Here is a 26,600-nt window from a genome sequence, read left to right as displayed (position 1 = left end):
ATTTGTACGGTGTTGAGTTAAGTTGGTTGATGATGTCTACCAGCATGTAGTTTTTTTACTGATACTATCTATTTGTACTCTTCATTTTGTTAAGTGTAGAGCATGTTCCATCGTTCGAGACAAGACCTTGTCTCTAGTTCTCAATTTTAGTTGATTCAAGTGTGAGTATCATGTTCGGGTAACCATTGGATCTTCTTCTAGCTAATGTCCTTTGTTTCTGGACAATGAATTTCCTATTGGTTGCATGCTCTGGATTATATTTTTAGATCTTATTTTGGATTTAGAAGTTCTTGTACGGTGACTTTTGGGTCCCAAGAATGTAATAGATAGAGATCTTTCCGCACTTCTTATTTTATTTCGGTATTAATGAATTATTAAAAGGCAGCCTGGTGTACTAAAGCTACCGCTATGCACGGTGTCCAGGGAAGGGCCCCACCACAAGGGTGTATCGTATGCAGCCTTACCTTACATTTCTGCCAGAGGCTGTTTCCAAGGCTTGAACCCGTGACCTCCTGGTCAGGGACGGATCTATTAAGGCCCGTGGGGGTGGCACGCCACCTGTAAACTTCGACAAAAACCCTATATATATAGTTGTATATATAGAGAGATATAGTTAAATATTAAACATGGCACCCAAAATAACAGAGTGTTGTCTAGTACAGTTGGCAAAGTGCTGCACTTGTAGACCCAAGGTCACGTGTTCAAACCTGGCCAGCAACATTTATTTTTTAAAAATCATTTTGGCAGCAAACCAACAGGCGTAATAATTCTTAATTAAACATCCACACAAAGCCACACTATTACCAATTTTGTATAAAAGTAATCTTATTTTTTGACCCTTTTTTTAATTTAATTATTTAAAAGGTACTTATCTTTTATTAAAATTAAAACAAAACCCCATTTCCAAAGGAAAGGACCAAATCAAAACATCTATGTTCTTGAGCTTTGCTGCTGCTGGTTGCTCTTTCTCTCTGCACTTTTGCTTGTTTCTTGCTCTCTTTGTAAGTTATTTTAAAAAATTATTTGTTTCTCTTTCTTGAACCTAGAAATCCAAATTTGAAATTATCTTGATTTAGGAGAAAGTGTTCTAATTTTGTGAATTGAGATGGAGAATTTTTTCAAGAAGGTTAATTATTCTCAATCTAGTTTTAGTAATGTCAATGTCAATCGTTCTTGTCTTATAACTTACCTCAATTTGGGTTCACTTAAAGCCGATCCGGAAGAAAGAAGACCTATTTCTGATTATGATCCTCGAATACGAGATGAAGTGAGGAAATATTATATTGAAAAAGGGCCTTGTCAACCTATCTTGAAACCATATCCTTCAAGTGAAATAGGAGGTAGAATGCGTCAATTTGCTTCAAGTTGGTTTAAAGGTTCACATTCGACTTGGTTGGAGTATAGTGTGGAGAAAGATGCTGCATATTGTCTTTGTTGTTATTTATTCAAAAATGAATTTGTTCATGAAACTACGGGTGATTTTTATGCATCGAAGGGTTTTAGGGGTTGGAATAAGGCTCTTGAAAGATTTCATTTGCATGTCGGTAAATTTAATAGTGTTCAACACAAATGTTACAATAAGATGCTAGATTTATCAAATCGTCGCCAATCAATTCAAGTTGTTCTTGACAAACATTCTGAAAAATCAAAAAGTGAGTACCGAATGCGTTTGGAAGCTTCAATTAATGTAGCAAGACTTCTTTTGTATTATGGATTGCCTTTCGAGGTCATGACGAAAGTGAATCTTCAAGTAATCAAGGCTACTTTTTAGGATTTTTGCGGTGGCATGGAGACAACCATCCGGATGTGGGAAAGTGTTATTAGGAAAAACTCCACAAAATGATACTTTGACTTGTCCTATAATCCAAAAGGATATTGTCAATGCTTGTGCTAAATAAACATTGAAAGTTATAATTGCGGACTTGAATGGAGATTATTTTGGTATATTAGTTGATGAATCCAAAGACATCTCACACAAAGAACAAATGGCTCTTGTTTTGAGATATGTTGATAAAAAGGGTAAACTAGTCGAATGATTTGTCGATCTTGTCCATGTTAGTGATACATCGGCTTGCTCATTGAAGAAAGAAATTTATTCTTTGCTTTCCGATCATTCACTAAGTCCATCCAAAATACGTGGGCAAGGTTATGATGGAGCTAGTAATATGAAAGGAGAGATAAATGGTCTCAAAACTTTAATTATGAAAGATAGTCCTTCGGCGTACTATATTCATTGTTTTGCACATCAATTGCAACTAACACTTGTAGCTATTGCTAAGAAACATGTGGAAGTTGAATACTTTTTTGATCATGTTACTAATGTGTTGAATGTTATTGAAGGATCTTTTAAACGTCGAGATTTATTTCGCCATCACCAAGCCGAAAATTTGAAGCAATTACTTGAGTCCGGTGAAGCTCATACCATACAAGGCTTAAATCAAGAGCGTGGGCTTCAAAGATCGGGTGGTACTCGTTGGGGATCACATTTTAAAACATTGGATAACTTTCTTGTTATTTCCATTGTTCATGTGCTTGGAGTGATTGAAATTGAAGGTTCTACTTCAAGTGATAGAAATCGAGCGGAATATCTTTTGACAAAGGTTAGAACATTCAAATTTGTTTTTATGCTTCACTTGATGTTGAAAGTGTTGGCCATGTCAAATGAGTTGAGCAAGATTTTACAAAAAAAAAGATCAAGATATTGTTAATGCCTTGGAGTTTCTTAACATCTCAAAGAAAATATTGCAAGATATGAGAGAGAATGGGTGGAAATCTTTGTTGAATGATGTTTCTTCATTTTGTGATTCACATGATATCTTGATTCCCAAATTAGATGAGCCTTATTTTCCCGAAAAGTCAAAGCGTAAGTGTTTAGATGTTTGTTATTCGCACCACTTGTATGTTGAAATCTTTTGTGCGGTCATTGATGTGCAACTTCAAGAGCTTAATGAGCGTTTTGATGTAGTGAGTAGTGATTTGCTTCTTGGGATGGGTAGCTTGAATCCTGTCAATTCTTTTTCTAACTTTGACAAAGGTAGAATCATGACTTTAGCAAAGTGTTATCCAAATGAGTTTGATGATGGAAAACTTCGAGATTTGAGTTACCAACTTGATACCTTCATAATTCATATGCAAGGTGGTAATTCCAAGTTCTCCAACTTTCAAGAAATTCGTGATTTGGCAAAGGCATTAGTTGAGGCAAATCTTGTGGAGACTTATTCACTTGTTTATTTACTTGTGAAGTTGATTTTGATTTTAGCCGTCGCTACGGCAACTGTTGAAAGAGCATTCTCTTCCATGAAGCACATAAAAAATGAAGTGCGAAATAGTATTGGTGATCAATATTTAAATGATTGTTTAGTATGTTACATAGAGCGTGATGTATTTGCAAATGTAAGTAATGATGTCATCGTTAATCGTTTTCAGAATATGAAAACTCGTCGTGAGCAATTGTAATGAATTATGGATATTATGATATTAGTAATATTATTAAAAGTTTTAAGTTTGGTCATTTTATTATTGTTCTTTTATTATTGATTGATTTGTTAATGGTCCTATAGACCGAAAAGATGAATAATCCGATTGAATAACTTGGCACCCGGTGAGTTCGGATCCTGGATCCGTCTCTGCTCCTGATCACATGGCAGCAACTTTACCAGTTACTCCAAGGCTCCCCTTCAAATTAATGAATGTGTTGTGCATTCATTAATGAATTATTAGATAACTTATTTTCTTGAAATGTTTTAAGTTTAATGAATGTGTTGTTTGATTAAGAAAAGGGTAGGTGTAAGTTCTACATTGGTTGATTAAGGTTTGAATTGATATTGTTTCTGTCATTGTAGAGTTAGGATGGGTGCTCCTCACGACCATTTGAGTGGGGACATGCAACTTCTACACCTACAACATAATACGGTTGACTCACAAAAAGAGAAAGAAAAACAGTGTAGACAAGGAGAAATGATATTGGTAAGAAGAAAACTAAGAGAAGTGTCATGTAATATCATCTCACAGATATTGTAATGATTGAAGCTCCCAGATATATCTCGGAATAGGACCACGAAGTGAACAATTCCTCAATGTCCTAGAATCAACATCATAAGTGCAGGTCAGTATCACATGATATTGAGAAACACTTGCTTAATTCATGAGGAGTCAAAGGATATTAAGCCTACAATTCTCGCAATGAAGTCATATGCCTAAGATCTGGAAACTGTTTGCGCTTCCTCCTGCTGTGACTACATTGCTGAATTTTCTGGGCATATATAAAATTAAAAAGTTGGAGAAATTATCAGCCAAAATTTTCAAAATGCTATAATAGATTCATATACTAGCTACTACAAATAAATTCATCTCCAAAACGAAAATCTTACAGGGAAACGAGAGTTTCCATTGATGAGATTTCCGTTGGCAAGGCGCCTTCAAAATTATTTCCTAACAGATCCCTACCAAGAAAACAAGTTAAAATATTTAATAAATTAAACTATCCTTATTACTATAATATTGCTTTCACATAATTGGGCTTACAATGTGTGGAGCTGCGTCCAATTGACCATTAATGTTGAAATTTCCCCAGATAAGCTATTCCCTTGAGCACGACTACTAAATAAAATAGGCAAAAATTCAGAGTCAACGTGCTCTTACAACTCAATTAAGTTCACCAACTACATGAAGCTTTGAGGCAATTCTCCAACGAAAAAATTGGGTAGAGAAACCTTAAAAATATAGTAATTTTTATTCTTTTTGAGATACTAATAATAATTTACCAACATGTAGGTATAGACTGCAGTTTTCGTTTCTTTTTTTTTTTTTTCCATAAACTTGAGATCATAAATTTCATTTATTTTCTGCCATATGATATAGCCCTGAATGAATGGATCCATGTGCAACTGATAACTCTAGAATTCCCATGAATAAGGGATTAAGAATCTCAACCTTGTCATTAGGGGCAACCATTAGGGATAAGTTGGATAATTAGTACAAAGTTTTATAATTTGCTGTTATCGGAGATCAATTCGTCCTTCAGTTATATATTACTACTATTTATAAGCGTGAGTGGAGTGGCTCAAAGCAGACAGCTGGTTGTCGATATGCCTGTTTTTCCTGTTTGTTTCGTGATTTTATTATATAATCTCTAATTAATTAATTATTATATGATATTTATGTATTAAAAAATTAATAAAATTTAATTTTAGAAAAGTAAAACAGATATTTATGACATATCTGCTTCAGCTATTTCAACCGTAATTTCACTATATCACGTAATTATTACAACTCATCTAAGTATTAATAAATTAATAATATTTAATAAAAAGGTAAAAATAATATAAAATGATAAATTAACTTTTGATGTTTTAAATTAATTTAATATCTTATATGAGACCCACTTAAAATATCACCCCTAATTAATTATTATATGACAGTTACGTATTAAAAAATTAATAAAATTTAATTTTGAAAAAAATAAAACAAATATTTATGACATGTCTGTTTCAGCTGCTTCAACCTTAGTTTTACTATAGCACCCCTGAGTAATTATTATAAGTCATCTAAGTATTAAAAAATTAATAATATTTAATTAAAAAAGGTAAAATAAATATAAAATGATAAATTAACTCTTGATGTTTTAAACTAATTTGACATCTTATATGAGTTCCACTTACAAAAATTACACAAATATTTTTTATATCAATTTTGCGAAATCACTTCTAATTAGTTATTATGAGTAATTCAAGATGTGTCGGTTTCGCTACTTCAATAGTGATATTTGATTCTCTCGAAATTATGTCAGTGTCGCTTAAATTGAATAGAAAAAAAATATTATAAATTACAATAATTAAAAAATTAAATCACTTTTAAAATATAAATTGACTATCAATATCATAAAAGTTTGAATAAGAAGGGTATTATAAATTACAATAGCAAACAACTTAAAATAGTAAATTACAATGTCGAAAAAGTATTATAGATTACAATAGCTAACAACTTAAAAACTCTTAAAACATATTAAAAATATAATTAATTATCAAATTTTATTTATGTCATATAAATTAAGACAAAAAATAACATATATTAGGCTCGTACTGGCACGGAGCTTCGGAGCCTAGTCTGTATATATGTGGTATAACAATTGAACTTAGGGAAACAACTCCATGATAACAAATTTTAAATTGTTTTAATCAAGCAGCAAAACTCACAAGAATTGTAAAGACGACATCATCTGAAATGGTGACAAGTTCCCCCTCAAGGAGTTGCCAGAAACATCTCTGTAAAACACACATAATTTTGTAAGAGAAGATATTGCAGACTAGAAAAAAGAAATTATAATACTAGTAATTATATTTAGTAGAAGGTGTTCTTCTATGTAATTAAACAGGTACGCAACATTTATAAGTTTTCCTCATTATCTTGTCCCATACAATGGTGCTATAGTACATGAAAGACTAATAACTGCTAGATAGTCGGTTCTTCCTCCGTTTCATTTTAATTGACCCTCCTACTAAAAATACCTATTTCGTATTTATTTCAATTTAGTGGTCCAATTCATGAAATCAAGAAAAAATTATCATGTTCTTTCAATACTATATGAATGTATCAAGTGTATAATACTCAATTTTTTTTCAAAACATAACTAATAAGACTACTTTAGTACTCCCCCGTCACAATTTTTGTGGCATATTTCGTTTTCTGAGATTCAAACATATATATCTCAAATATCTTTTGAATAGTCAATTATTGTGGTTATAATACTTTCTACATAGTTTTCAAATATATAAATTTTATTTAAAAAATAATTGAAGATTTTATGTCCAAATTGATGGTTAAACTTATGTTATTTGAATCTCGGGACGTGAAATATGCTACATAAATTGGAACAGATGAAGTAAAATTGAAAGTAATTTGTTAAGGGGAGTAGCAATTATGAAACTCACAAATGATAAAGCGATTTCAGGTTGACAAATGATGCAGGGATTGATCCACGAAGCTTGTTTCCGCCTAAATCCCTGATGCATCGATCTTAAAGAGTACTAGAATATACTTTTGAAACGAAAAAAAGCAATAGAAATATTATATTTTATATATATATAAAAAAAAAAAAAAAAAAAAAAATCGGTGTTGGAAGGATCCTCAGGGAGTTAAACTGAGAAAATTGATTTTGAGTCGATTGATGAAGCAGAAAATGGAGTTTTGGGCCAAATACATCCTTTTAACTATACCTTAAACTCAGTGTACGTTCTTAAACTAACATAGTACGTGAACAAAAAACATTCGTAGTATATTCAAAGCTTCACAAGTTTCATCTCCTGTAAAACGATTGTCAAAAAACTTACAGAACTCATCTCATGTGCAAGTCACGTGACTCTCCCAGCACCCACAACGGAAGTTTATTTCAATTTGATATCAACTGATCAACTAAAAAATTATACAGGGGTGGGGTGAGTTGAAAATAGAAAATTTTGCAATGCGGGGCGGGGTGCGAGCGCGACCAACAGGGCAGGTTAAATTTTTTTGCGGGTTAAGCCTCAACGCTCCCCGCCCCTCCCCATTGTCATCCCTAATTATGAGTCAGTAGTAGAGAGTTCTAGTGCTAATTATAACCTTCCCGTTGATAAGGGAGAAATTAAACCCCCAAAACTCTTTAAATGTCTTGGTTGTTTCGGAATATTAGGGGGATCAATAAAAGATATATATAAATAGGAGAAAACAGTTTTTGTTGAATAAAAAGGGATCAAGTTGGCTTACATGGTAAAAACCAAAGTTAAAGCTCACAATCTACAAGTAAAAGAAAGCATTGCTCCAGACTGGGATAGATGTTACTCAAACTACAATGATTTGTGTTAAAACAATCAGTTATTATTATTCTACCATTGTGAATGGTAAACCTAGCTACTCCATCTTTCCCTGCTGCTAAAGGCCTTAAAGAAAGGGGATCGATCATATGTCCGTTTTTTTGTTTGCCATTGCCGTGGATTATCTTAGCACGAACCTATGTGAATTGATCCCACTTATGCTTTGTAGATGACTTGCTGCTTTTCTCAAGAGGTGACTTGCAATCTGTTGAGGCTATTCAACATTGTTTCCAGCAATTTTCTAAGGCCTCTGAACTAAAGCTAATTTTGGAAAAAGCTCTATTTATTTTGGAGGAGTCACACAAGTCATTCAAGCTCAAATTATCCAACAGTGAGGGTTGTCCACTGGTGAAATGGCCTTCAAATGCCTTAGTATCATTAATTCTCTCAACTAAGCATTTACTATCTGTTATGTAGTTATATCCTCTTATTGCGAAAATAATTGCCAGGAGAGATAATTAATATAAATTTTATTAATTAATTGACTAAAGGAATCCTAATTTTAAATTGATTATAAATCTAAATGAAATTTAAAAATATACATTTTAAGTTTTTTTTATTTTTTTAAAAAAAGAAAATAAATGAAAACATACTAAATTTTTTCATTTAGAAAAAAGACATTTAGGTTTTAAAAAAAGGAAACATACTGAATTTTTATTTGCTTCATTTTTATTATTCAAATAAATATCATATTTAGTGTAACATTTGAAATCACTAATGTGAAGTACATGCGCAAGACGCGTATACCTAAACTAGTATCTATAATCTATAATCTATAATTTATAATCTATAATTTATAATCTATCTATAATATATTAAAAGTGTGAAGGGCCTTAGAATTATTATTTGAATTTTTTGTCCTTTATTAAAAGTCTTTACTTTAGACAAAATCGTCTTTTTACTTTTTTTTTTTTTTAATATTTAAGAGTTGAAAATTAATTATCTATATTAATGATAAAATCTTTCATTACTAGAAGTTATCAGAATTCCACTATTTTTTTTTTCTAATTTAAGAGTTGAAAATTAATTAAATATATTTATGGTAAAATCTTTCTTTATTAGAAGTTATCAAAATTAATGACAACTAATACTTTTTCCATTAATTTAAGAATTCTAAATCAACTAAATTTGATTTTAAGAAGATTTGAAAAATCTGAAAATAAATATAAAATCGTTAGAATTTAAGAAGTACCAGATTTTAAAACTTTTTAAAGTATGTTGTAAAGATTTGACTTTAAAAATAAGGAAAGATTTTGAATATAAAAAAAAATAAAAATAATCGTAACACAAATATGGTCCAAATTGATGTGTCTCTCTTAGTCTGTGGTAACACGGGAAAGAGGTACTATATGATAAACGCAAAAGTAATGATCCATCAACCACTTGTAACTTCTGGTGGTAACATATATATATGTGTATATTTTATGTTTACATTATTATATTAAAGCGTGAAAGATTTTTGAAAAGTGATTTGAACTATTACATTTTATTAAAAATCTCCGTAATAAACAAAATCGTCTAATTTAAATAATCAAATGTTACACATGCGAGGCACGCGTGCGGTTAAATTAGTATATAAAATGTGAGCGGCCTTAGAAAAGTTGTTTGAACTTTTTGTCCTTTATTAAAAATCTTTGTTTTAGACAAAATCATTTTTTCGTTATTTTTTTAATATTTAAGTGTTGAAAATTAATTAAATATATTTATGATAGAACTTTTTCTTAGAGATAATGCATAAATATGACCCTAAACTTGACACCAAATTATAACTTTGACCTTAAACTTTGATAGTGCACAAATAGGACCTTTAACTATTCAAAACCTGAACAAATATCACTTTCAATTTTGCAACCTCATGCGTGAGTTTCACTCGCGCCTACTTGGAAAGGTAATCCAATCACACAGTGCCACATCGTTAAAAGCGCTGACTTGGAGGGAGGTCATATTTGTGCAGTTTTGAATAGTTAAAAGTCATATTTGTGCACTGTCAAAGTTTTATTTTTTGTATTAAAACAACGTCGTTTTTATTATTATTATTATTATTTTTTTTTTTTTATTTCTATAGCAGCAACACTAACTTTTTTTAAATTAAAAAATCGAACCCGTGCAGTAGGTTGAAGAAAGCGCCCAAGAAGAGCAAATAACACCACTGGGCTATCTAAGTGTCTTGTTTCATGTGGTTCAACATTAATATATGTACATAAATATAGATTTTCTACCTTATATATATAACATAATTTTTTTACCGAGGGGATTCGGGTGAACCCCATGGCAACCACGTAGGTTCGCCACTGCATTAATTTAATAACGTTTTAATAACATTAATTTAATAACATTGTAATAACGCTAATTTGATAACGTTAATTTAATATACTACTACTATCCTTAATAACGTTAATTTAATAACGTTTTATTAAAACTATAATTTTTTTTATTATTAGTATAGTTTCATCTTTAATTTAATATTTAAATAAATTATATTTAGATATATTATATAACTTAAATTCGCCCTCTGCTTTATAATATATATACATACCTGCGCGATTTTTTCGTATGAACCTGACCCACCTATTAATAAATCTTCAATATTGCTCTTTTTCCGCAATGACAAAAGAAATTAGATGTCATTTTCATCTTTGAGCCGAAAATAATGAAAAAATAATAGTGAAAAGTCATTTAAAGGTCATATTTGTGCAGTTTTGAATAGTTAAAGGTCATATTTGTGCACTGTCAAAGTTTAAGGTCATATTTATGTATTATGCCCTTCGACTATTAATATATTATTTATACATGATTAAAATTATTTTTTATGTGGTTATAGTAGGTGTTGAACCTCCTTCGACTAAGTTTTCTTTGAATATGGAACCCCCTTAATTGAAATCCTGAGTTTTGTTTGAATATGGAATCTCCTTCGTTGAAATCCTGGCTCCGCCTCTGATTTTAAGCTGGACGCGCCTAGTTTTGCGTGTTAAACACGCGTTTTGTCACGTAGGATCGGAGGTCATATTTGTGCAGTTTTGAATAGTTAAAGGTTATATTTGTGCACTGTCAAAGTTTAAGGTCAAAGTTATAATTTGGTGTCAAGTTTAGAGTCATATTTATGTATTATCTCTTTTTTTTATTAGAAGTCATCGGAATTAACGGCAACTAATACATTTTTCATTAGTTTAAGAATTATAAATCAACTAAAGTTGATTTTAAAAAAGATTTGAAAAATTTAAAAATAAATATAAAAACTTTAGAATAAGAAAAATTTTAAAAAGTATCAAATTTTAAAAAGTTTTAGATATATAATAAAAATGTAATCAATGATTTTGTAAAGATATCACTTTAAAAATAAAGAAAGATTTTAAATATAAAAAAAAAAAATTATACCATAAATATGTTGTAGACACCTAATTCTGTCCCTCTCGGAGACCCAAGTTACACATTTTCATCCCTGTCTTACCACGTTCCTTCACCCGTATGATTATATCCCATAAAAATACAAAAATAAGAAACTCACTAACAAACCTAATCCCCAATTATTCTTTTGTAACAAAATTAACCACTCCTCCTATCAATTTTGGACAACACACCACTACCCCATGCCCCATACCCCACCCCACCTACCCTACCCCAATACCCACCAACATATATACAATCACCCATATACACAACAAAAAATGAATACATAGGCCTCACTCATCTTCAACCCTACAAAAATGTCATATACACATTCATCATCGGAAAAAACTTCGCCAGAATACGTGCAATAGTAGCATCCAATGATGCCGGAGTCCGGTGAACTCAACAACCAACCACCTCTCTCTCTCTCTCTACCATCTCTCTCTCTCCAAAACTAAAAAAAAAAAAAAGAAGCAGCGGCACCGTCGTCCCCATCGGCGACAACAGCGCCGGCGCTGTCGCCGCTCCTGCTCTTGTCCTCCTCTTCCTCCGCTCAAACGCCGACCAGCCAGAGATGGTGCCGCCTCAAAAGGCCAACACAATCTGCTCCTCCAGCCACCGACCCGACCCGACCTCTCTCCGGCGACGGCAGCAGGCACCGGGTTTTAAATCCATCCGAGTTTGCTATTCCTCGATATCGAGTTGGTTTGCTTTGTGCAAGGTTAGTTGGAAATCGATGGTTTGGGGTTTCGAATTTGAGATCTTGGGTTGTTTTTTATTTCTATTCGGATTTGTGGTTCATTCATTGTGAGGCTTTTTCGTTGTTTTCCAATCTGTCCGGTTGAATTCAATATCGAGTTTGGAGTGGTTGGTTATCAAGGTTCAAATCGAGAGTTTTGGATCCGACTTTGTCTTTTGATCACATATTTTGGCACAATAAAAGCTTCAATCGAGGTCCAACTCTACACTTTCTCTTATCTATTTTATTATTTGGGATGTTTCGTATTTTGATTTGGATGTTCGTGTGTGGTTTCATCTTCGTTGGTGATGAATAACTATTTGTACTGATTGGTTGTTGATTTCGTTGGTTACGATTGTGTGTGATGTGAATGATGGATATTGAGTTTATAGTAATCGTGATTGTAGAAATTTTGTGTTAAAAATAGAATTGGGGGTGGGAATTAAAAATTACTAAAATGAATGTCGATTAATTTTGATGCATGGATAATGTTAAACACGATAGAATTGGGATATGTTGAACTTGGATTGGCAAATGTAGGCCGGGTAGTCAAATTTAGAAATAATGATTTGTTGGAGTGTTCGAATATATGCATGAATGGTACTTTCTACTTTAGTGCACGAAAAGTTTAAATTGTACTCATTTGGCCGGGGAATGCCCTGAAGGATTTGTATTGATGTACCCGGGGAATGCCCCGAAGTACCTTGTACTTGGAAGATGTTCGTAGTGAAGGCCCGAGGCATCGGGTGAAGCGTTAGAGCGTAGCATAGGATTAGTCTAGGATAGAATAGATTTATATTTCCGCATTATTTATTTTTGGACTGTATAATTGGACTGGACTTCACATTTTTGGATTGTTTTTGTTTTATTTATTGTTTGATTATTTTGCGTGCTTTGTGTGGTTTATGAATTTGTAAGGTCAATTTAGCCGATACGCTCTGCCAAGCGACTGTGGTCAAACCACGGGATCGAGGGGTGCGTAACACCTTCCCTTCGGTCAACAGAGTTCCTTAGCCGGAATCTCTGTTCGCAAACCAGTTTAAAGAGTCATATGGTTTTGGAAAGGATTTTCTAATAGTGACTTGGCACACTGGATTATGCCAAGTGGCGACTCTAAGTAAAAAATGTAAATAATCTTTTTCCGAAACAAATTTTCATTTCTTGTCACTTAAATAATAAAATCCTTTCGAACCTAAAACATAAATCTTTTTGGAGTACGTAAAAAGGGGGTGTGACATATGTTTGATGTATGAGTCTTTCTTAGCCTCTGGCATCGAGGAATAAAGGTACTACGTGATAAATACAAAAATAAAGATACATCAACTGTTTGGAGCTTCTGGTGTAAAATATATATATATATATATGTGTGTGTGTGTGTGTGTGTGTGTTTATTAAAATATATGTTTAGGTTAAAATTATTATATTAAAGTGTGAAGGATTTTTGTAAAGTGATTTGAACTTTTTACAGTTCATTAAAATCACCACAATAGACAAAATTATTTAATTTTAAATGATCAAATATTGCACATGCGAAGCACGTGAAATTAAACTAGTATATATAAAAAGTGGAGTGGAGATTATGAGGTGAAAAATCGAATCTCCAACAATAAAAATTTAGATAATTAACCAAGTCATTACTAAGTGATGTAGCAAAAGAATACGGCTCTATAAGCTATCTAGCAATTTAAAAAGGTATAATACATAAATATGACCCTAAACTTGACATCAAATTATTACATTGACCTTAAACTTTGACAGTGCACAAGTAGGCTCTTTAACTATACAAAGCCTGAACAAATAAACACTCCAATCTTACATGGCAAAATGTGTGTATACACTCAAAACCATGAGTATCAAAGTTAGAATTGAAGGGTTTTTTTGTTCAGCTTTTATATAGTTAAAGGGCCTACTTGTGCACTTACAAAGTTAAATGTCATAGTAATAATAATGTATCTTTTTTATTAGGATGACTAATACACGTAGGCGCAAGTGAGGTACATGCGTGTAAGTTGCAAGATCGAAGTGTTTATTTGTTCAGGTTTTGTATACTTAAAGGACCTATATGTGCACTGTCAAAGTTTAAGGTCAATGTTATAATTTAGTGTCAAATTTAGAATCATAAAATATTTATGTATTATGCCATTTAAAAATCATTCTCAGTATCAATATGATGTTTATTGACCCACTACTAATCAGCTTGTTAAATCAAACTAAAATTCCTTCCTGATTTTACTTGTCGCGTTTTTGTTTTATGTCTCTTAAAAGAAATTATATGTTGTGATATATACTTATTTATTATCTTTAATCATGTAAGAATGTTAATCTCTATCCCATAAATATTTTCTCTATTTATATATGTTATTCATCAATGAAACATTTAGTAGCCGTTTGGCCATTAAAATTAATATTTTTCGGAGTTGGAGTTGAAATTGAAGTTGGAGTTGTGTTTGGCCATGTCTTTTTTTAATTTCTTTTTTGACTTTTGAAAAAACTTTTTTAAATATGATTTTATGCCCTAACTTTTACAAAATATCAAAATCACCCAACTAAAATTTACCTACTAATAGAAAAAGAACACAATTATCCACTATTATAAAAACTAGTCATATCTTACGCACCTCGTGTGTGTACCTCACTTCAAGTAATTCAATTAACAAAATCACTTCAATATTGTAAAAGAAAATATGCTTGAATTAAGAAATAAATTAATTTATTTATTTAATACGAAAAACACTAAAATATAAAATTAACATATTCATACAAATCATATAAAAGACATAAGAGCGTATTACGTTAATTCACTCTCTCTCTCTCTCTCTCTTTCTCTCTCTCTCTCTATATATATATCTATCTATATATATATATATATATATGAAATTCATGTGTATACGTTATATTATTAAGTAATCACTTAAAATATTTGGTGTAAATTATTAACCATATTTACGGTAAATTTGCAACTTTAATTTATTGGGTTTAGTATTAAACCAAATTAACTTGTATTAAAATATAGTCAATTTAGGCAAATTTTGATAGTCGTTTATATAGAATCCCTATTTTAATATATTTATTTTGTAAAATATCAAATTTTAGACTAAATTTGTAGTTATTTTGGTTTATAAAAAAAATTTCTATACAAGGTATACCTAAATCAACAAGAACTTTAATTAATTTCATATACTATATTTCATATAATAAGCAATAATAATTATTTAAGAAAAAAAGTGAAAAAAATAATTTGTTTATTTTAAAATCTTAATGAATGACAAAAGTTTGAATCACTTAGTGGTGTACGTGCTTTGTACATGTCTCTCTTGTCAATCAAAAAATTCATTATATCTATATAGCTCGTACCAATAAACCAAAAGAGTCTATTTGTTAAAAATAATGACCACATGTCAGATCTCATAGTTTATTCATAATTGGAAAGAGTTGTATATAATTAAATTTTAAACGGAATTCATATAGTATCAGAATGACTAACTGATTTCTTATGACGGAATGTAATGATTCAAAGAATTTGTTCAAATTTGTAAATAAGTCAATTTCAAATTATTAATTGTAAATGCATCATTATTAACAAAAATCACACACAAAAAAATCAATTAACTATCAAGAATACATGATAGTTTATTATTTTAAACTTCAAGAACATACTACACTTACAGTCACAAAAAAAAAATCTCAATTATCAATTGTCTATAAAATATACATGATATTTTTGTAAACATACAAAAATATACAAATTTTTTTTAGAGCTTACCTCAAATCACAAATAAATTTTTCTCTTCAATTATAAATACCATCAATATTTCAAAAAAAATAAAAAAATCTCAGAAAGCAATTGTCAATCAAGAATACATGATAGATTATTATTGTAAACTTCTAAAATTTTAGAAAACTTACCTCAAATCACAAAATAAATTCATCTCTTTAATCATAAATACTAATAAGATTTTAATCATAAAGAATATATCAAAAAATTAAAATACTTACCTCAAATCTCAAGTAAATTTATCTCTTCAATCAAAAGATATATCAAGATTTTACTAAAACACACCTCAATTAACAATTATATATCTATAAAATTACATGATAATTTATTTGTTGTAAATTTCAAGAATATACTAAAATTTTAGAAAATTTACCTGAAATTACAAGAAAATTTATCTCTTCAATTCAATAAAAGAACAATAAACTAAACCAAGGAAAGATTATCACATGCTATAAAACAATATTAATATAGCTTAAAGAACTCACTTGATTAGGAACAATCAATTGTATGGAGAACAAAAAAAAATATATATTAATAAAGTTTAAACCTTTTCTAATATAAATACTATTATAGTAAGTTTTCTACTTATTCTGTTATTATTTTTTCCTTTTAAATCTAAGTTAATTAGGCCTCATCTTTAATATGAATACAATAATAATAGTAAAGATACTACTCCAAAGTTATTACTCGTGTGAAGGAAAAAAAAATGATTTCTACTTTTGAAATTAGTGCTAATCTTTATAGTGAGTATAGTTCTAATAAGATACAATTTTTATATAAGCTAAAATTATGATTGACTAAAATTATTTCTTATCATAATTTAGGATTTTTAATTTAAGAAAAAAAAATTCATTTATTTTAAACTCTTGATACCCATATATTTTAAGAGACAATATTATAAATATAATTAAATAATTATTTAAGAAAATAGTGAAAAGACGATTTTGTCTAAAAAAGAAACTTTTAATGAAGACAAAAAGTTCGAATCACTTTTCTAAAGGTTTTCACACTTTTAATATATTATAGATTATAGATTATATATTATAAATTATAGATTATAGATATAGATTATAGATTATAGATTATTATTATTATTATTGTTATTATTACTATTATTATTATTACTACTACTACTGCTACTACTACTACTATTATTATTATTATTATTATTACTATTATTATTATAGAACGTTTTTGTCATGATTTAGTTAGAATAAGATTAGTTATATATAATATAGTTTTTCAGTAGGATACCTTTTCTTTTAATTTTTTTTACACGCGATTAGGAAACATATTGATTTGTTGGGTTTTGTATAGGATTTTTGTTTTTCCAAAATTTATATTAGTTTATTGGATGTGTAATTTAAATAGACTATGAGAAAAGACGATTTTGTCTAAAGAAAAGACTTTTAATAAAGAGCAAAAGTTCAATTGTGATTTATAAGGCCCTTCACACTTTTAATATAATATAGATAATTACATATACATGGTCATATTTAATGAATTTCAATCATGACATATATAATATTTACATTAATAGTCGTTATGGATGTTATATTAACAAATCACTGCTTCCTGATTGTTAGGTAATAAATATTATCTTTCAAACAAATTTATTTTTTCAGGAATTTATTTAATTTATTTCCTTCATTTTCTGTTCCTAAAAAATAGGAAATGATGAGTTGTTATTAAATTTTAGGGTGTCGCTAATTTATTTCTTTAATTTTCTTATACATGAAAGATTTTACTGTGTGTGAATAAATTATTTCTATGTAAAACATACTTTGCATATTTATGGTATATTATATCATATACCAGAAATATATAAATATGCTTAGTATGTTTCTTTATACTTTGTATTTTTATATATGTGTGTATATGGTATATATGTAGTATAAACTTCATATATAACATACTTTATATATTTATATTATAAATATGCTTAGTATGTTTCTTAATACTTTGTATATTTATATATGTGTGTATATGGTATATACATGGTATAAACTTTATATATAACATACTTTGTATATTTCTATTATTAATATAATACTTTTTATATTTATGGGTATAAATATAAATTAGCAGTAAAATAATGTATTAAATAAGGGAGAAAATTAAATAAGGGACAAAAATAATGATGAGAGAGAAAAAGAGATATATATTAATTAGGATAACATTAAATTTGAAATTATAATTATCTTATTCTTTAAAACTGCTATATACGTAATATTGGAAAAGTAATGTTATAAGGAGAGTTTTATGTAAAAATTTAAAAGATTGGGGTTATATGTAATAATAATAAAAGTTGAAATTGAAGTTGAAAAATTGTGAAAACAACAAAAACCTGTTTTCCTTTTTCATAAAAAAATTTTAAAATTATTTTTTGAATTTTCATGGCCAAACACCACAATTTCCAACTCTGAAAAAAAAATTCGGAAAAAAGGAAAAAATTTCCATGGCCAAACGGGCCCTTTATTAGGAATAATACATAAATATGACTCTAAACTTGACACCAAATTATAAAATTGACCTTAAACTTTGATAGTGCACAACTAGGCCCTTTAACTATACAAAACCTGAACAAAAAGAGACTCCGATTTTGCAACTACACGCGTGTACCTCACTTGCTCTGACGTGGATTACTCATATGGTGTCACCTAATTAAAAAAAAGACATTATAAGTATGACCTTTAATTTTATCGGTGCACAGATAGGCCCTTTAACTATACAAAAGTTGAACAAAAAAACCCTTCAATTCTAACTCGGATGCGCACCATTTTGCATGTACAACATGCATTTTGACACATAGGATCTGGATGTTTATTTGTTTAGATTTTGAATAGTTAAAGGTCATATTTGTGCACTGTCAAAGTTTAAGGTCAATGTTATAATTTAATGTCAAGTTTAGGATCATATTTATGTATTATGCCATTTAGTTAAGATCTGAAAGAATTAATTATAATCATAGTAATAATGACCTGAGCTTATCTAGATAATCACAATATTATATTATGTGTATTTACTTTTCACTTTCATCAATTTTTATTGCTTCCAAAGATAATTATTACTGAAGGTAAAATGCGAAAAAACAAATGTACTCCTTTCACTTTTATTTGTCACTATTTTTCTAATTTCATTTTCATTTTTACTTATCTCTTTTGATATATCAAAAAAAAGACAAAAAAAAAAATTAATTTTATCTTTAATATTAATTACTTATTTTCCAAATTATTTTCAAAACATATTTCTCTAAACATCAATTAATCAGGATAGTATAGTAAAATAACTATATCAATAATTATTTTCTTAACTGATTTGTCATGCCAAAAAATGACAGATAAAAGCGACCGGAGGAAGTACCTGATTATACCTTGGAATGATCTATTTTTAATGATGATAGACAAATAAAATAAACCGAAGATATTACTCCCTCCGTTTAAAAAAGAATGACCTAATTTAATTTGGCACGAAGTTTAAGAAAATGAAGAATACTTTTGAATCTTGTGATTTTAAATTAAAGATGTGTCAAATATATCAAAATGTCCTTCAATCTTATGGTCTTAAACATGCCACGCGTGGAAAGTTAAAATTAAAAAGTTGTCAAAAAAAGGAAAGGGGTCATTCATTTTTAAACGGACTAAAAAGGAAAGTAAGCAGTGGATGAGACTACTCCATCCTTAATCAGAGGTCGAGGGTTCGACCATGGGCACGGAGAAAACTCTGTTGGGAATGCTACCCCCGAATGGTGCCCTATTCGGCGTGAATTCGGATTAATCGGGCTCTAATGCGGGTACCGAACACCGGATGGAAACAAAAAAAATAAAAATAGAAAAATAGAATTCTTACAATCGTGTTAAATAAGCAAGATTTCCAACTTGTGGCGGTATTCTCCCGTTTAAATTGCACCCTCGTAAATCTCTGCAGATTTAAACAAGAAGGAAATTTATTCAATATATAATCTCTGACATTTTTAGTCCCCCTGTATTAAAATCATTACACATTAAGGGTGTGTTTGGTACAGAGAAGACATTTTTCGAAAATTTTCCCTGAATTTTAAAATTAAATTATCTAACTTTCCTTCTAAATTATTATTAATAATATGTAATGCATTAATTAATAACAATATATTTACCAATGATATTAAGAGAAAAAGAAAATGTTTCGAAGGGTTATTAGTGTAGTTTTGGAAGTTGTGTCTGTTCTTTAGTGTGAATAATCTTTAGTTAACCGTTGGCTTATGGCTGAGTTTAAAATTATACATCACTTAATATGATAAAATATGCATTTATTTATTTACTTTCATAGTTTCAATTTGTTTTCTAATTTTTATTTGAGACCGAGTTTAAGAAAGTAATTAAAAGATTTTTGAATTTTATGATTTTAAATTAAAGATATGCAGAATGTACTTAGATACTTTTTAATTTTGTGATCTTAAACATGTAATGTGGAATAATAGAATTAAAGAGGTTTCAAAAGAGAGAAAAAACCATTCTTTTTGTAAACAGAATTTAAAAACAACAACAACAATAACATACCCAGTATATTCCCACCAAGTGGGGTCTGGGAGGGTAAGTGTACGCAGTCCATACCACTACCTCAAAGTGAGATAGAAAGACCGTTTCCGATACACCCCAGCTCAAAATAAAACAATAAAACAATCTAAAGAAAGATAAGATAAGAACAAAATAAAGCAATCTAAGATAAGATAAGGAATACCGATAAAACAAGATACAATGGGAAATACCACCGTCAATAATACCCAAACCAAGATACTTCAAGTATACACCCAAAACATACAACCTCCTAACTCTGACTAACCTTTTACTCTAATTCGTTTCCTCCACAACTTCCTATCCAGGGTCATGTCCTCGGTAAGCTGAAGCTGCTCCATGTCATGTCTAATCACCTCCCTCCAATATTTCTTCGGTCTACCTCTACCTTACTTGAAACCATCCCTAGCCAACTTCTCACACCTCTGCACTGGGGCATCCATGCTCCTCCGCATTATATGACCGAACCACCTCAACCTCGCTTCCCTCATCTTGGCTTTCACTAGGCCTGTGCATATTTTGGTACAAACCGTTAACCCGAACCGTTAATTTACTTATCGGGTTAACGGGTTGGTTATTTTGTATATCGGGTAGGTTATCGGGGTGAAAATTTCTGCTGTTGGTTTATCGGTTCGGGCCACGGTTTATTTTTTTTTTTTATCGGGTGGCCCAATAACCCGATAAGCACAGACATAGAGTGGGTTGCTACTGGCCCATACTCCACCCATACCCACTGGCCCAAGTCCATTTATTCACATTCCTGATTTCATAAGTTCAATTCACAATAGGGTTAGGGTATTATTATATTAGGTTAGATTCTCTACTCCTCTTTCACAATCACAAATTCACGCCTCTCACTCTCTCTCAGTTACTACTCACTACTCACAATCTCACATCTCCGATCTCACTCTCTCTCAGTCTCTCAGTCACAGAAAGTTGCTATTGCTGACAAGATCAAACTTGTGCCGAAGATCGAGCTTCGAATTGAGCTGAAAATTCGACTTAAGAGTCTATTCACTACTCACATCTCCGATCGAAAATTGAAGGTCAAAAAATTTCACGTGACCCTTTTTCTCCATCTCATTTGCATGTTCAATTCCTGTTGTTGTTGATAGTATTCTACTTCAACGCAGACAATGTCTAGTATTGCACTTTGAAGCTTTGATTAGGATTCACATTATATAATGCTTATTAATAGCATCTTAATTTATGACCTACAAATAAGAAATTGTCTTTTTTACTAGGTTGAACAAGTTTTTGTTTTAGCTCTTGCATTGTAAATTCACATCTCGATTAGAGATTCTCGTGGATATTTTCTCTTTATTTTATGCTGAGCTGTGGTGTTAAGCTAGAGTTAGCTAATAGAGTTAGAGTCTTTACGTTACTGCTATATATTTATGTTCTGTTCTTGTTGTTTATTCATTGTTACTAATTAAATATAGTCAATATTGATGTTCCATTTCTAGTTTCCTTCCTGGCTGTTAGGAGTCTGTTTCAAATTCCATTCAATGGACAAAATAACATGACTAATAACCATGTCTGATTTCAAGATATTTCCAGTAACAACAACAAGTATTAACGGTTAATATTAACGGTTCACCCGATAACCGAACCGATAACAATGAAAAATCGATAAACCAATAAATCGATATCTTAACGGTTCTTTAACGGTTTAGCATATATACAAACCGATAATGAATACATAAAATCGATAATTTTCAAAACCGAACCGACCGATATGCAGCCCTAGCTTCCACCGAAGCCACACCCACCTTATCTCGAATAACCTCATTTCTAATCCTATCTTTTCTATTACACCCACACATCCACTGAAGCATTCTCATCTCTACCACCTTCATTTTCTAGATGTGGGTCTTCTTAACAGGCCAACACTCCGCTCCATACAACAAAGCCGGTCTAACCACCACTCTGTAGAACTTTTCTTTAAGTTTGGGAGGTACCTTTTTGTCACACAAGATACCAGAGGCGAGCCTCCATTTCATCTACCCTACCCCGATCCGACGAGTGACATCTTCGTCAATCTCTCTATTCCCCTGAATCATCGACCCCAGATACTTAAAACTATCTCTCTTACTGATAGAATGAGTGTCAAGCTTAACAACCACATCGGACTCATGAGACACCTCGTTGAACTTACACTCCAAATACTCCGTCTTGGACCTACCCAATCTAAACCCTTTAGACTCAAGGGTTCGCCTCCAAACCTCCAACTTCGCATTAACTCCACTACGAGTCTCATCAATCAGGACAACATCATCCGCAAAAAGCAAACAATAAGGCACCTCATCCTGAATGTGCCGCGTCAAAACTTTCATCACCAAGGCAAAAAGAAATGGACTAAGCGTCGATCCTTGATGTAACCCCATCAAGATAGGAAAGTGCTCTGAGTCCCCTTCCCCGTCTTAACTCGAGTCTTGGCTCCATCATACATATCCTTAATCGCCCTAACATAGACTATTATTATACCTCTAGCCTCCAAACACCTTCAAAGAACCTTCCTGGGAACTCTATCATATGCCTTCTCTATGTCGATAAATACCATGTGCAAATCCTTCTTCCTTTTCCTAAACTGTTCCACCAGTCTCCTGACGAGATGGATTACTTCTGTAGTCGAGCGCCCTGGCATAAATCCAAATTGATTTTCAGAAATAGTAACAATCCACCGCAACCTCAACTCTACCACCCTCTCCCAAACCTTTATAGTGTGGCTCAACAACTTGATACCTCTATAATTATTGCAATCCTGAATGTCCATTGTCACCCTTATTCTTATACAACGGAATCATCGTACTCCACTTCCAAACTTCAGGCATCCTCGTCATCTTGAAAATTATATTAAACAATCGAGTCAACCACTCTATACCTACCCCTCCTGTGCACTTCCAAAAATCCACCAGAATCTCATCTAGCCCCATCGCTCTACCCTTATGCATCCTACGAATCACTCCCTTAACCTCCTCAACCTTAATGCTCCTACAATAGCCATAATCGCAAAACCTCTCGGAATGCTCCAAATCCCCCAACACAATGCTAGTATCCTTTTCATCGCTCGGGAGCTTATGAAAGTAAGACTGCCATCTCTTCCTAGTATGACCCTCCTCCACCAAAACTTTGCCGTCCACATCCTTAATACAATTCATCGGATCCAGGTCCCGAGTCCTCCTCTCCCTAACCTTGGTGACCTAGTACAACTTCTTATCTCTACCTTTACTATCTAACGCTGTGTATAAACTCTCGAAAGCAGCATCCTTAGCCCTCGCGACCACTAACTTCGCCTCTCGCTTAGCAATCTTATACTCCTCTCTGTACTTCCGTTTATTTTCTTCGTCCTTACTCTCCGTCAATTTAAAAAAAAAAAAAAAGACAAATTGAAAAAACATAAATATTTTTGAAGATAATATAAAATTTATTGTGAACAAACAGAAGCGAACCGAAGAAAAGACATACAATCCAATAACATGGCAAAATGTTGTAGTACACTTGTCACAGAATATAGTTTCCTCATCGCACTGTGGATCTGAGAGACTATTGCACTCCATTTGTAGCTCCTCTGTAAGTGCAAGCAAATCCATAATTGTATCTCCTGCCAAATAAAAGTAAGATATATATAAAACACATATGATTAGCAACACTAAATAATACCATGTGTATAAATTAATTGTTCTTCCAATTAGAAGAGGTATATATAAAGTTTACCTTCTTGTTTTAAAAGGGGTAGTTTTGGGGGCTGCTCAGGTCTATTAGCTATCCAATCACTTGATGTTGTGAGGACACAATTTGTTGTGAAAAGAAGTAATACTACTAAGCCTACTGATTTATAATACAACTTAATATCAATTGAACCCATGAGTATCACCTTCTTCTTTAGGCATGCAACTTCTATATTATTTTTTTAATATATTTTCTTATATTATAACCAACCATATAAAAGGGCTAAAGTAAAAGCAACTTTGATTTGATTAGCACTAACTTCAACAAGGACATATATACTTTGTGTTTTTTACTTTTGAAAACAACTTTTTTCTTTAAAGCTATTATCGCCAAGATATTTATAAGGAGGCAGACGTTGATTTGACTTTCTTCATAAAAAAAATAATTATTATGAGTTTATTTTATTAAATTAATCTTATTAATTATATTTTAGATTTTAGATTTGACTATAATTATTTTATATAGTTATTTAATGATAAAAAATAGAAATAAAATAATATATTAAAATTTTCCTGATTTTGATAAACAGTATTCAAAGTCATATAAGGCGTTCTCAATTGTTGATGGCCGTACAAAAAGGGTGCACTTTTATCTATTCCACCTTATCTGGTAAGGGTGGACTCCTCCATTATGAGTAGTGATACCTTTTTTAAAGAAAAGTATTTGACTATTTAGATGAAGGAACTGATTAAATAGGTTAAAATTTGAAATATAAGTTTATCTATTATAAATGATAAATTTTAATTATCAATTTGTCAAAAGAACACAAATCTTTAAAAAAAAACCTTTACAATAATAATGATTTACATTATTTTCAAGATCCGTTTGATTTAAACTCACTTTTTTGTTTTTGAAATTTCTTCAAAGCATTATGTCCATTTCAATTGCAATGAATAAAAATGCTATTGTACAACAATTAAGAAGAAGAAAAGAAAACGACGCAAATAATTGTCTGAATTACATAATATAGGTACCAGTTAAATGTTTTTTAAACAAGTGAGTATAGACTAATAATGCGGACAAACAAATACGGCATCTCATAAAATGGGAAAAGATTCAAATATGCCACTGAACTATCAGAAATGACTCATTTATGTCATCCATTAAAAGTTGGGCCCATTCATGCCATCACCGCTATAAAATCGGTCCATCCATGCCATTACTTTTTAACGGTGATTTTCAAAAAAACTGCTTTGCCACGTGACCTCTTATTAGAGGTCCACGTCATTTTAATTTTTTTTTTTTTAAGTTTTGATCAATTAAGAAAAATTCACCCACACCCAACCTATCACCTTAACCCACTTTAATATTACTCTTAATTTTGACCCTTGATTTAAACATATATATAATCATTTAGTTTTCGAACATGAAATTTACACACTTGAATACTACGTTTAAAATAATATAGGTTAGAATAATTAATAATTTAAAATGGCAAATGAATAAATTGTGAATAAAAAATAATTTGTTTTGACTCTCGAAATCCTAATATCATCACATAATTTAGGACGAAGAGAATAATACCACATACATGAAGGACCACAACTTTTAATTAGGAAGAATACCTAAAAATTCCTTCTAAATTTGGATTATAAGTTGTATAATTGAATTATTGGTAGTCTTAATTATTTCGTAGACTTAGCTATTTGGTAGTCTTTATACTCTTTAACGTGGACGAGACATAGAGCATAATTTATTTTTAGGCGTGTTAGAGTTTTAAAAAATATAAAATAAATAAAAGACCACCTTCCAGGTATGTAGGGTGTTTTCAGTCCACATATTTTTAGTGTTGTTTGGTACCTACTCACGCAGACACTATCTATGTGTATATTAATGGAACTTTAATGTGTATATTAAAGAATCCACCCACGCAGAAAAAAGTTATGCTCTACGTCTCATCCACGTTAAAGAGTATAAAGGCTACCAAATAACCAAATTCCCGAAATAATTAAGACTATCAATAATTCAATTATAAAACTTATAGTCCAAATTTAGAAGGGATTTTTAGGTATTCTTCCAAATTAAAAGTTGTGGTCCTTCATTTATGTGGTATTCTCTTTGTCCTAAATTATGTGATGATGTTCGGATTTCGAGAGTCAAAACAAATTAATTTTTAATCACAATTTAATCATTTACCATTTTAAATTATTAATTATTCTAACCTATATTATTTTAAACGTAGTATTCAAATGTGTAAATTTTATGTTTGAAGATTAAATGATTATATATATGTTTAACTCTAGAGTCAAAATTAAGAGTAATATTAAAGTGGGTTAAGGTGATAGGTTGGGTGTGGGTGAATTCTTCTTAATGGATCAAAACTAAAAAAATAAAAAAAACAAAAAAAATGATGTGGACCTCTAATAAGAGGCCACGTGGCAAAACAGTTTTTTAGAAAATCACCGTTAAAAAGTAATGGCATGGATGGACCAGTTTTATAATGGCGATGTCATGAATGAGCCCAACTTTTAGCGGATGACATAAATGAGTCATTTCTGATAGTTCAGTGACATATTTGAGCCTTTTCCCCAATAAAATTTTTATGTGACATCATCTTATGCATTTAA

The 26,600-nt window shown here is 30.8% G+C and overlaps 2 protein-coding genes across 9 annotated transcripts in view; both read right to left on the bottom strand.

The window, feature by feature from the left end:
- LOC107859220 (receptor-like protein 38) overlaps positions 1-24,266 on the bottom strand; it is a 52,355-nt gene extending 28,089 nt beyond the window's left edge. For 2 of the 8 annotated variants that reach the window (XR_007052303.1, XR_007052304.1), the window contains exons 1-9: positions 24,019-24,262; positions 23,770-23,905; positions 19,598-19,669; positions 6,930-7,001; positions 6,195-6,263; positions 4,525-4,599; positions 4,371-4,442; positions 4,173-4,252; positions 4,010-4,081 (exon numbers count right to left, since the gene is read on the bottom strand). Coding sequence is in view for 1 of the 8 variants with exons in the window: in XM_047406803.1 (XP_047262759.1) it covers positions 4,189-4,252; positions 4,371-4,442; positions 4,525-4,599; positions 6,195-6,263; positions 6,930-7,001; positions 19,598-19,669; positions 23,770-23,905; positions 24,019-24,169 (711 nt within the window). In the remaining 7 variants the exon portion in view is untranslated. Of the gene's footprint in view, positions 1-3,014; positions 4,082-4,172; positions 4,253-4,370; positions 4,443-4,524; positions 4,600-6,194; positions 6,264-6,929; positions 7,002-19,597; positions 19,670-23,769; positions 23,906-24,018 lie in introns of those variants that run through there. The other 6 variants (XR_007052305.1, XR_007052306.1, XM_047406803.1 and 3 more) reach the window with 6 other exon arrangements.
- The window catches only part of LOC107859221 (probable LRR receptor-like serine/threonine-protein kinase At1g53430), a 107,317-nt gene that overhangs the window by 33,345 nt on the left and 47,372 nt on the right, over positions 1-26,600 (bottom strand).

The sequence above is a fragment of the Capsicum annuum genome, chromosome 2 (genome assembly GCF_002878395.1).
Source record: "Capsicum annuum cultivar UCD-10X-F1 chromosome 2, UCD10Xv1.1, whole genome shotgun sequence".
NCBI classification, from domain to species: Eukaryota; Viridiplantae; Streptophyta; class Magnoliopsida; order Solanales; family Solanaceae; genus Capsicum; species Capsicum annuum.
This window is presented reverse-complemented; position numbering and strand designations above follow the sequence as displayed.